Below are 13,163 nucleotides of genomic sequence, written 5' to 3'. Positions count from 1 at the left end.
AACTGTAATCATGCAACCTCAAACATTGAAAAATAACATTTAAATTTTAATCCATTGGACCGTAAAATAAAATTGACAATATATTTTCTTTGGAAATCATTTTTTCCATTAAGAATGGCCAAGTAATCTGAACCTTCTATGGAATTTGTTCAAAGAAAAATTATGGTCTCCACTTACAATTGTAAGGCTACAGACTAGCATGCTATTGCACTGTTTTAACAGGGACTGACCTTGTGAAGTCGTCATCTCCCATGACATGCCGAGGAACTGGAGAATAGCGGCCTGACGTGATTGCTGGCAGTGGATATGTGGGTTTGCTCTCAACTCCACCCATATAACTCATACCAGTGTTCACATGATTCTCTGTGAGGGTTGAAAATGCTGCAACGTAAAGATAAATGCATTGAATTAGCAAAGAACAACAGAGCCAAAATAAATGTGACTTTTTACATGTTGCCCTATAGCAGTGTATTGGAGCAGCAAAATGGTTGTTTTGAATTTGGAAATGGCATCTCCTTACTCCACACTAAGCTTATTTTGCAGATGTTAGTCATGTTCAATTGATAGGACTTTCACTGAATCATAAAATTGTGGAATTAATTCCCATTTAGGCACTCAAGCATGTTGATATCCAAGAGAATTACTAAAAGATTTCTATATTATGATGTGATGTCTTTCGGATATGATACTAAACTAATCTGCTATCCAAAACTGATATAAATGATCTAATGACAGTTTTTTCAAGAAGAGCATGGCACAAATTCTGAGTGTCCTATTCAACACTTATTCCTCAATCAACACCATTGAAAAGAGTTATCTATTCATTATCGCACTGCTATCTGTGGGAACTTGTTATGCACAAATTTGCCAGCATATTTTCAACAATTTAACAGTGACTGCATATTAAATTGGCTACAACATATCCCATGGTTCAAAGGTGATGTACAAATACAAGCACCTATTTTTTTCCTTCATCTATCAGAGGCCAGACAGTGAGAAAGGTGACCAGCCACGAATTATATCAGGCTAAAGGTAGCCCAGGATGGGAATCAGGAAACTATATACCAAGTGATGATATGTTAGAATGTGATGTAGGTCAGACAGGGGAATGCGTCAGGGTGTAGTGTCTTGGAAAAGATGAAATCCAGCATGAATGTGCAGTGGATTTGGCAGCACACCCATGTTCTATTCCATCTCCATAAATCAAAGGAAAATGGCTAGATGCTTCATGCACCAGGCAGAGAAATCTAGATTCAGATCTGACTAAAGATTGGGGGCTGATTTGTATTCTAGCTGGTTTTGCGGCAAGTAGGTAGTAATCTACATTCAGTCCTCACCCATTGCTTCATAAATGGCGTGAAAATATTGCCAGGATCCATGCAGACTACATGAACTAAGTTTGACTAAGTTTAAATCCCCACTGCCTGAGTTCCTACTGAAGTTGGAAAGCTGGAGACACAACTCAGGAGTTGGGCAGCATCTGTAGAGGCAGAGGAATTGCCAATGTTTAGGACTGAGACCATGCATGGGAATCCTGACATAAGGTGTTGAACCAAATGATGAACATCTCTTTGCCTTGATGGATGCTGTCTGACCCAATGACAGAAAGCTGCTTGGCCCATCTTTGATAATTTTGGTTATATAGATACTGCTATCCTCTCTTGTGCACAGTAGTACTCTAAGATCAGGTATAACTCAGAAATGAGTGTCAGCAATCATGTGAGAATGTGGCTTCATTTGTCTCCTCCACTTTGCATGTGTTCATGGGTTACACGCTCATGGAGGCAGTCTTCCAATCACAGACATGAAATTAACAAGGGACAGGAAACTAGCCTCTTCAGAATTTCCACACAAAGACTATATTGTGCATATTTTCCTCTCTCACTTTGACAAAAATAATGCCAATGCAAATGATAAAACAGTAAATACTTACTGCTAGCATAGTCAGGAGGTGCATATACATCATTAAGGTGACTGCCACCAGGTTTAGCAACTTTCAAATAGACCATATCTGAAGTGTTCTTGAGAGCTGCCACAGCTTCTTCATGCCGCACCTCCTGCAGGCTGATATTATTGACCTGTCCAGAACAAAAAGTGAGCTTTGAAAATTTCCTCCACCCAATCCTGCATCACCCCAATTCACACTTCCACCTCCGTCTGTGCTAACATTTTGTGAGATATGCAATTAGCTCCATTTCCCTGATCATGCAAAAATGCTCAGCAAACTTTCAGTTTTGAAAGCAATGGTCAAATCTGCTTTCACTGCCTTTAGAAACAGGACATTCAAGATGTTTACATTTATTTTTTTTTAAATCTTATTTCCTCTCTGGTCTTGTGCCAATTGACCCCTTTAACTACTGAGGTCCATGGAAATAATTTCTCCAAAGTACTCTTTCAAAATTGCCATAAAGTTTTGAATATTTCTATTAAATCTTCCAAGCCTTCTTTACTCTAACAGAACAATCCCAGTTTCTTTAATTTTAATTCTTAAATGAAGTTCTTTATCTGCAGTACAGTTCCAATGAAGGTTTTCTAGAATCTGTGCTAAGCCAGTATTCTTCCTAAACAGCGCTTCTCAGAACTTGACGGAATACCCCAACTGATCCCCAGCTACTGATTTCTAAAAGTATAGAATCAGCATTTGCATTTGCACATTTTACCTCCATAACCAAAACTAAGGATAGTATGTGCTATTTTTATAAACAGCCTTCTTACCACGTCTGGCCACCTGCAGAATTTTGAGTATTTAAGCCCCAGATCTCACTGTCATTGCACCCACACTAGAATTGTATCACTGACTTTATTCTCCTTCTGCTCATTCTCCTTCCAAAATGTTTCATTCCTCTGAATTTGCTTTCTCGAGATGTAGTTTACTTGTAAAATATATTTAGGTTCACATTTGTTAAGAACAAAGTAATTAAAAACAGTGAAGTTTTTCAGACGTAGAAAACTTACGGCAAGTAGCCGATCTCCTGTTTGCAGTCTACCATCTTTCTGGGCTGCTCCACCTTCAATGATTTTGGTTATATAGATACTGTTATCTCCAGGAATGTGCTGATTTCCAATCCCTCCAGCAATACTGAAACCTAGGCCTAGGGGAATAACATTAATTACTTATTTGCAGTATAATGCTCAAAAAGAGGCCATCTGAGATTCAGACCATGATAAACAGAGTGTTGAATTATTGTTTAGACTGCTAGGGACCAATAGTCTCTTGTACATGATCGGTTTTAAAAGCATCACAATTGTCATAACCCTGCAGTTCATAAAATTTGGCTAATACAATAAAGATTTCTGGAAGTTAAGGACACTATCCATGAACACAAGTAAATTCATAGAGTAATTGAGAAAAAGATATGAGAAGAAGTCCATTTCATCCTTGACACTCTAATGAAGGTCTTAATCAGCAATTCCATTCCCAAATTACTTTACTGTTTGCCCTTGCAATCCTTGAACGTGATTCTTACCTCCATAATCAGCTGCACCACTTATTTTTTTAGTGATCATTGAGTCTACTCTTTTCCCACCCACCCCAATTCAACCAATGAGATCTGATCAATCTCCCAAAAGGCCATGATTTATAAATCAGGGTATTTTGTATCAAGGTTGTACTTCAAGGGTTAGAGATATGGAAACAAAATGTTCACAGTTGGTTGTCATGCAACATTCTAGCTCCTGTCCCGAAAGCAGATCCAACCTATCATTCTTGACTTGCCAGGAGCATCACTGAAATATGTTAATGAGCCAGTTGTACAATATTTTGCAAATTATCTGATGATTGCAATCCTTACACTTTGCTAATTGTCTTTTGCCTCCTGAGAGATTTTTTTAAAAGTGTGGCTTCATTAAGGATTGCCAATAAGACGCCTTTTAATGGAAATTGTTCTTAACTCACTACTTATTCTTAGACTTAAAGAAAACAACTTATTAGCAAAACTAATGAACTGGACACTCAATTGACATTTTTTTCATATACCTCTCTTGTTTTAAGTTTAACATTTTGAAATATTCCTAGAAGACAGACTGACAGACATCTCAGTTCAAAGTAAATTTATTATCAAAGTACACTATTTCACCACATACAAGCCTCCGATCCATCTTCTTGTAGGCATTCACAGTAAATGCAAAGAAACACAATAGAATCCATGAAAAACCACACACAAGATGGACAAACAACCAAAGTGAAAAAGACAACAAACTGTGCAAATACAAAATTAAAAAAAGCAATAAATAACAAGAACCTGAGATGAAGAGTGCTTGAAAGTGAGCCCATACGAAACAATTCAGTGTTGGGGCGAGTGAAGTTATCTCCTCTGGTTCAAGGGACTGATAGCTAAGAGTGATAACTGTTCCTGAACCTTGTGGTGTGGATCCAGAAGCTCCTGTACCTTCTTGCTGATGATCTGGGTGATGGGGTCCTTGATGATTGATGCTGCTTTCCTATGACAGACCTCCGTACAGATGTGCTTAATGGTGGGAATGGCTTTACCCAGTATATTCTGGGCCAAAGCCACTATTTTTCATAGGATTTTCCATTAAAACTTATAGAACATAGAACATAGAGTAGTACAGCACAGTACAGGCCCTTCGGCCCACAATGTTGTGCCGACCCTCAAACCCTGCCTCCCATATAACCCCCCCTCCTTAAATTCCTCCATATACCTGTCTTATTGGTGTTTTCATACCAGGCTGTGAAATAAGCAGTCAGTATATAGAAGTTAAGCAAAGTTTTGGATGACATGCCAAACCTTCACAAACTTCTAAGAAAGTAAAAGCATTGCTATGCTTTCTTTTTAATAGCACTTACATGCTGGACAAAGGACAGGTCGTCTGAAATGCTAATGCAGAGGAATTCAATGTTGCTGACACTCTCCACTTCTGATCCACCAATGAGGACTGGCTCATGGATCTCCAGTTTCCATTATGGTCAATAATCATCTCCTTAGTCTTTCTGACATTGATGAAGAGGTTGTTGTGGCACCACTCAGCCAGAATTTCAGTCTCCTTCCTATATTCATCACCAGCTTTGACTTGGCCAACAACAGTGGTGTCATCAGCAAACTTATATATGGCTTTAGAGCTGCGCTTAGCCTCACAGTCACAAGTCTAAAGCACATACAGCAGGGGATAAGCACACCACTTGATGGTTATACTGTATGTGCTGATGGTGATATTTATAGAGAAGACTTCTTCTATAGTCTTCTTCTCTGAGAAGACTATAAAAATAATTACCTACATTTAAATAAGGAACAGTTTAGAAGAATGGCAATAAATATTCTTTAAATATGCAATATCTCTGCATTTTCTTACATCCATTTTGTCCAGTCTGGGGACTTTCTTTACTGCTTCACTAGCACAGCAGTGGCCTGAAGATGACTGCACGAAGATGGAAAAAGCTTTTTATGATGTCTAAATGAACAGGAGATGCACTATTATGCCCTCCCATTATGGTACTCGAGAATGTCAAGATTTATTGCACATCAAAATTGCATCAATGGCATGTAACTTGTTCTTATGAGTGTTGTCGCAGGGGGCTAAATAATGGTGGAGAGCAGTTAATACATGATGGGCATCAACCTTTCTCTTCACTTTTCATAGATCAGCAGAAATCTTAGATAATCATTGGGATTATTCTTCTCAAGGTCATTGCTTTGTTGATGATTGCACGTGGGAAGAGGGAGTAAGGAGGCTTTGGGGCTCTAATGTTTTAACTGTCATTCATTCTTTGGGGCACTCTTCTGTTTTTGTGGATGTCTGAGAAGAAAAAGAATGTCTGGATGCACATTGTATACATTTCTCTGACATTAAATGGGACTTACTGAACTCATCCCACTCCATTCCAAACAAAAGTCTGATCACTCTCCTGCTAAAAGGTAAGTGACTAAGCATTTAAGAATAAATCACTTTGTATTAGGCTGCAATTTTAGGGTTATATTCACCTCACAAGCTTCCCATCCGTCTGCCAGTCAGTCACCCCCTGCACCCGGTGGAAGAATCTGCAATTACTTAGTCACCACACAACCCACAAAAAAAGAGTGGAAGCATGCTTAATCTTCAGATCTGAGGGAAAGCCTGAGAATATGAGATGATCTCTTTTTTTAAATTTTTTGTTTTGTCACTGTTTTTCTTCCTAACATAACCTTATACTTGGACTACTGATCAGTCCAGTTCCTCCAATATTTTCTTAGCTTTGTAAATTTTTAAGCAAACGTCTTGAGTTTGTCTGTAAACATATAAACACCTTTAGCCCCTCAAAATTTCATGCATTGAAGACTTTTGCTGCCCATTTAGCTATGTCACAAATTTTTACGCTGAGGAATAGAATGCAAAGCTTGCAGTTGATGTTAGCAAGATTTCAAATGGAATATGACTCATCATCTGTCAGTAACTAGACCAGAAGATATGCTCTTTGTAGCTCATGGCGATCTTAGATCTTAGACATAATGGTATAGCTCTGCTTCTCTCTGTCAGTCCATTATTATCCGATTGGTTTCAAGATCAAGGAAGACAGGTCTCATCTGTGGCATAGCTACATAGACCTCCCTCCCCCCCATGCTACTTAAAATATATCAACTGTATGCCCAAAATTAACAACTGACTTAATGTTTAAGAGCTACCTCTACTTGATTCTGCAACTGGAAGCATTTCTTCATTCATTTCGAAATAAGACCATAAAATGTAGGAGGAAAATTAGGCCATTCATCCCATTGAGTCCGCTCTGCCATTTCATCATGGCTGATCCTGGTTCCCATTCAACCTCATACACCTGCCCTCTCACCATATCCTTTGATGTCCTGGCCAATTAGGAATATATCAACCTCTGCTTAAAATACATCTATGGACGTGGCCTTAACCGCTGTCTGTGGCACAGCGTTCTACAGATTCACCACCCTATGGCTAAAAAAATTCCTCCTTACCTCTGCTCTAAAAGGTCACCCATCAATTTTGAGGCTGTGCCCTCTAATTCTGGATACCCCCACCAGAGGAATCCTCCTCTCCGCATCTACCCTATCTAGTCCTTTCAACATTTGGTAGGTTTCAATGAGATCCCCATGCATTCTTCTAAATTCCATTGAGTACAGGCCCAAAGTTGCCAAACACTCCCCATGTGTTAACCCCTTCATTCCTGGCGGCATCATCCTCATGAACCTCCTCTGGACTCTCCAATGACAAAGCATCCTTTCTCAGAATAGGGGTCTAAAACTATTGACAATACTTCAAGTGCGGCCTGACTAATGTCTTATAAAGATTCAGCATTATCTCCTTATTTGTATATTCTATTCCCCTTGAAATAAATGCCAACATTGCATTTGCCTTCTGTACCACAGACTCAACCTGTAAATTAACCTTCTGGAGTCTTGCAAGAGGACCTCTAAGTCCCCTTGCTCCTCTGATGTTTGAATTTTATCCCCATGTAGATAATAGTCTGCACTACTGATCCTTTTACCAAAATGCATTATTGTACATTTCCCAACACTGTATTCCATCTGCCACTTTTTTGCCCATTCTTCCAATTTGTATAAGCCCTGCCGCAATCACAATGCTTCCTCAGCACCACCTACCCCTCCATCTATCTTCGTATCATCTGCAAAATTTCGGCAAAGCCATCAATTCCATTATCTAAATCATTGACAAATAATGTGAAAAGTTGTGGTCCCAATACTGACCCCTGAGGAACACCACTAGTCACTGGAAGCCAATCAGAAAAGATCCCCTTTATTCCCACTTGCAGCCTCCTGCCTGTCAGCCATTCCTCTATTCATGCCAGTATATTTCCTGTAACACTTTAGGATTTTATCTTGTTAATCAACCTCATGTGAGGCAACTTCTGAAAATCTCAGTTAACGACATCCACTGCCTCTCCTTTGTTCACCCTGCTTGTTACTTCTTCGACAAATTCCAACAGATTTGTCAGGCAAGATTTCCCTTTACAGAAACCATACTGACTTTGACTTACTTTATCATTAATCTCCAAGTACCCTGAAACTTCACCCTTAATAATAGACTCGAACACTTTCCCAACCACCGAGGTTAGACTAACTGGCCTATAATTTCCTCTCTTTTACCTTTCTCCTTTCTTAAAGAGTGGAGTTACATTTGCAATTTTCCAGTCCTCTGAGACCACGTCAGAATCAAGTGTTTCTTTAAAGATCATGACCGATGCATCTGTTATCTCTTCAGCAACTCTTTCAGGACTCTGGGATGTAGTCCATCTGATCCATGTGACTAACCCACCTTTCAATTTGCCTTGCACCTTTTCCTTTGTAATCGCAATGACACCTACTCCTGCTCCCTGACACTCACGGACCTCTGGCATACAGCTAGTATCTTCCACAGTAAAGAAGGAAGTAAAGTACTTATTAAGTTCATCTGCCATTCACCTCACCAGCATCATTTTCCAGTGGTCCAATAGCAACTCTCATCTCCCTTTTACTCATATTTATTTAATGGAAAAAAAATTAGTATCTTGTTTTATATTATCAGCTGGTTTGCCCTAATATTTAATCTTTTCCTTCTTACAGCTTTTTTCATTGCCTTTTGTTGGATTTTAAAAGTTTCCCAATCATCCAACTCCCCACTCATTTTTGCTACATTATTTGCCCTTTTCATGACCCTTATGCATTCCTTAACTTCCCTTCTCAGCCACAGTTGCCTAGCCCTGCCATTTGAGAACTTCTCCTTCTGTGGGATATATCTATCCCTTGCCTTGTGAACTAGTTTCAGAAGCTTCAGCCACCTCTACTCTGCCATCATCCTCGCCAGTATCCCCTCCAATCCACCTGGGCAAGCTCCTCTCTTATGCCTCTGTAATTCCTTTTATTCCATTGCAGTATTGATTCATGTGACTTATGCTTCTCCCTCTCAAGTTGCAGAAGTACCCATTCCAGTCCTCAAGCTATGCCTTCAGTCTCAAATTCCCCAAAGAACTGGAACAGTAGAAATACAAATCATCCCTTCTCAGAATCTAAACAAAATTTCATCACATCACTTCAGAACTTCCAAATTTCAAGGGAAAACAAAGCCAGTTTATGTAATCTCACTACAGAAATTAAGGAATCAACTTTGGGTTAAGTTACCATTGAACAATACAGAAGTAGAGCAAAGGCCATAACAGTAGGGAATCCACCAAGTTAGAGCTAGAGGTAAATCATGGAGGAGAGGGCTGGAAGATGCTTAATAACAACAATATATCATCTGAGTCTTAACTGCTTGCCGCACCTGCCTGTTAACTTTCAACAACTCATGTACAAGGGCAATCAAGTTTCTAAACATTTAAAATACTCTATCTCAGCAATTTTTCTACTGATGGATAACCTCATGTTCTGATGTAGGCTACCCCTCATGCCATGACGATGTGCAATCACTCAGCTTATCTATATCCCCTTGAAACCTTTCTGCATCTACTCACATTCTTATTTAATATCTTGCATATTTTACATTTCGTCTCCTCGTGCCAAACTGATATAACCTATGATCAGTAAAAATCCACTTGGTGCTGATGGTCAACTTGAAAAAGAACCCATTTATTCCTACCTCTTAAAATTTGATAGCATGTCACCCTTAACTTCATGTGCTCTCAACTTGTTCACCAATCTCCTTAGTACTTAGTCCTTAGTATTCCTGGACAATTTTCTCATCACACTCCAACTCAATCTACATGGTTTGAACATCCTATCAATCTACAGAATTTTGGATAATGATAACCAGGGCATTCTCTATTCCTATATCCATTCCTTTCAGAACTCCAGGACTGAGAATGTCTATACATTATGTACTATGAGAGCAGGAGTCCCCAGGCACTGTAAATTGTTGGCACTAGGCGCTTTATATTGCAGAACTGAGAGCAGAAAATATTGGAAACACTCAGCTGGTTAGCTAACTTTTAAGGTCAAGCACCCTTCATGAAATCATGGCTGCAGCTACCCAGACACTATCAACTATCAAGGTGAGGAACCTTCAGCTGCTGAGTACTACTGAAATGGATATGCTCAGCCACTGTGTATTACAGGGATTGAAACTGCCTGGACACAATGCAAGCTGGAAGTACCCATCAATTTTGTATTAGAGTCTGAGATTGCCAGGCCTTCTGTATTAATAATACAGGAGAAATGCAGGTGTTACTACAGGGACTGAGGATGATTGCGTTGCTAAGAATATGGAAGCCCAGGTGCTATTCGTGTTAGTGAAGCAGGGAACAATGAGCTACTATTTATGTTATGTGTGCAAAATTCATTCTTAGTATTTTGAAGCAAGTCCAACGCTATAATATCATTGAGCAGGTTCTGCAAGTAGGGCTAACTACATTTCTCCAGGGACTCTACTATAGTAAAATAACAAGGAAGCCATGTTTTGAGTTTTCAAGATGATGAATAGTCAGTAATAACATACTTTTACCTTTGGGTCCTTTTAAAAGATTCACTTCTAATATAGCCTCTGTAGCTGGCTGCCTTCTGCGGACTAAGAGTCGGACAACAGGTCCTGCATCTTTCAGTGCCTCCACTGCTTTACTGTGAACAACTTCAGAGACATCCACATCATTGACTCGTAGCACGCAGTCATTGACCCTAAAACACAAACAACAATCAATAACGTCGACTGAGTAAACATTCCTCATGAGTTGTGCTGATTCACCTGCCCCTAAATTATAAGAGCTAACTGTGAAAATATTTGGCAGGAATGTTATTTGACAGTGCTGGTCATGATACAGAAATGGGCTGAGGGGACGAAAATTAAAAAGCACAGACACAATCAAGATTAGAAGATGTGGAAAAAGTTTTCCAGGTTAAAGCAAATCAGAACAGCATGTACTGATTTATCAAAGACAGTGAATTCTTAGTATTTCGTTGAGTTTATAATAGTCATAGAGTTATACAACGCAGAAACAGGCCCTTCAGCCTTTATTTATGCAAACTGATCAGGATATCTTTTCACATTAGTCCCACATGTCAGAGTTTGGCCCATATCCCTGTCCAAATGTCTTTTAGACATTGTAATTGTGTCCACTTCTACAGCTTCTTCTTCCATAAAACCAACCAAACTCTACACCCACTGGCCGCTTTAGGAGATACACCTGCTTGCCTGCTTATTAATGCAAATATATAATCAGCCAATCATATGGCAGCAACTCAATGCATAAAGGCATGCAGACATGGTCAAAAGGTTCAGTTGTTGTTCAGACCAAACATTAGCATGGGTAAGAAGTGTGATTTAAGTGAACTTATTGCTTATTTGTTATTATTATTGTTTTATTTTTGTATTTACACTTTGTTTCCTTTTGCACAGTGGTTGTTTATTCATCTGTCGTGTGAGGTTTCTCATTGATTCTATTGTGCTTCTCTCTACTTATTCTGAATGTCCACAAGGAAATGAATCGTAGAATAGTGTATGGTGACACAGATGCACTTTGGTAATAAATCTACTTTGAACTTTGACCATGGAATGATCGTTGGTGTCAAAAGGAGTGGTTTGAGTATTTTGGAAATTGCTGATCACCAGGGATTGTTTGGAGTTTACAAGAAAGGTGTGAAAAACAAAAAAAACATCCAGTGGGCGGCAGTTCTCTGGGCGAAAATGTCTTGTTAATGAGAGAGGCCAGAAGAGAAAAGCTAGACTGGTTGAAGGTGACAGAAACTCAAGTAACCATGCATTTCAACAGTGGTGTGCAATGGAGTATCTCTGAATCCACAACCTGTCAAACAGTGACATGTATGGGCTACAGCCCACTTTATTAATTCTTCTAGTTCATCTAGTTTTAGATTCCATAAAACCATAAGGTACAGGAGCAGAATCTGGCCATTTGGACCACCGAGTCTACTTCTCCATTAAATCATGGCTGATTTATTTTCCCCCTCAACCCCAATCTCCTACTTTCTCCCTGTAACTTTTGACACTTACGCTAATCAAGAACCTACCAACCTCCGCTTTAAATATACCCAATGACTTTATCTCCAAAATTATCTGTTTTCTCACTTCAAAACATAAAACCTAATTGAAAGGAATATAAGAGAGTTGGGAGATAACTCATGTTCATTTGTTTTTACTTTAAGCAAGGTGAGCACGCATGATGTGCTGGCATAATGAGATATGCCATTTACTTACTTTTACATATAACCTGTAATGCCTTACAAACAATGCTTAATCAAACAATATATTTACAATATTATTTGACTATTACTGAAATATTAAATACATAGCATATATAGACATCCACAGCATAGTAAATTTTAAATTGCCATTATCAGGTCTACAGAACTAATTGCAGTAGAGGTTCTTTTTACTCTTGTGGGATAACATAAGCTAACAGCTTTCCTGACAAGGGGGTCACTCTGTTTGGCAGGTGAGACTTGTGGCTAAGAAACAATCTCAGGTTCTGGGGCCTCCTCCATGACGGTTGTGGGAGCTGACTCTGGCACTGCAGGAAATTGTTCTGACAGCTCTGGATACCGTTCATTTTCTTGGCTTTTCTCTCTGGATCTTCTTTAATCTTTGCTTCCCTCCAGTCCCAGTTTGTTTCCCTCTATTTATCCCACCCTCGATTCCTTGCTCAGTTGTGCTCCCCTTCTTTATCCTTGGTTCTGTCACGATTCCTGTCGTGGTCTCACTCATGGTCCTGATCCTTTTCATGCTCTCATTCCCACCCTTTTTCTTTCTCACATTCCTTCTCTTTTTCACACCTTTCTCTTTCTCGCCCACATTCTTTCTCTATCTCCTCTTCTTTTCAACTATTTGTCTTTCTTTTTCTCACCTTCTTTTCTCTTCTAGTTTCTTGTGTCTCTGAATTTTGTAATTTCTCAAGAAATCAGGTGTCGTCTATCCTCTTCCATTTCCACAGCTCTTATGTCATCCATTGACATGTCCTTCATGTCCTAAAAGGTTATGTCCTTCATAGACTCCTTTCTTTTTGGCCATGTCACTCAAGCACAAAGGTTTATTATTAATATTTTAATATATTATTGTAACTGTATGTTTTTCTGTTCTCATAATTATATGCACTATACGTGCTGTGTGTGACTGTTGGTACTGCATATTGCCACAGAGAAACACTGTTTTAGAAAACATAGAAGCACAGAAAACCTACAACATAATACAGGCCCTTCGGCCCACATAGCTGTGCCAAACATGTCCCTACCTTAGAACTACCTAGGCTTTACCCATAGCCCTCT

General features: G+C 39.2%; 1 protein-coding gene across 1 annotated transcript in view; it reads right to left on the bottom strand.

The window, feature by feature from the left end:
* dlg3 (discs, large homolog 3 (Drosophila)) overlaps positions 1–13,163 on the bottom strand; it is a 502,957-nt gene that overhangs the window by 225,661 nt on the left and 264,133 nt on the right. The window contains exons 6-9 of the mRNA XM_059977050.1: positions 10,396–10,565; positions 2,956–3,092; positions 1,934–2,078; positions 231–381 (exon numbers count right to left, since the gene is read on the bottom strand). Coding sequence (XP_059833033.1) covers positions 231–381; positions 1,934–2,078; positions 2,956–3,092; positions 10,396–10,565 — 603 coding nt within the window. The remainder of the gene's footprint in view (positions 1–230; positions 382–1,933; positions 2,079–2,955; positions 3,093–10,395; positions 10,566–13,163) is intronic.

This window comes from Hypanus sabinus, chromosome 8, assembly GCF_030144855.1.
Source record: "Hypanus sabinus isolate sHypSab1 chromosome 8, sHypSab1.hap1, whole genome shotgun sequence".
NCBI lineage: Eukaryota > Metazoa > Chordata > Chondrichthyes > Myliobatiformes > Dasyatidae > Hypanus > Hypanus sabinus.
The sequence above is the reverse complement of the archived record's forward strand: the minus strand, read 5'-3'. Positions and strand labels throughout refer to the sequence as shown.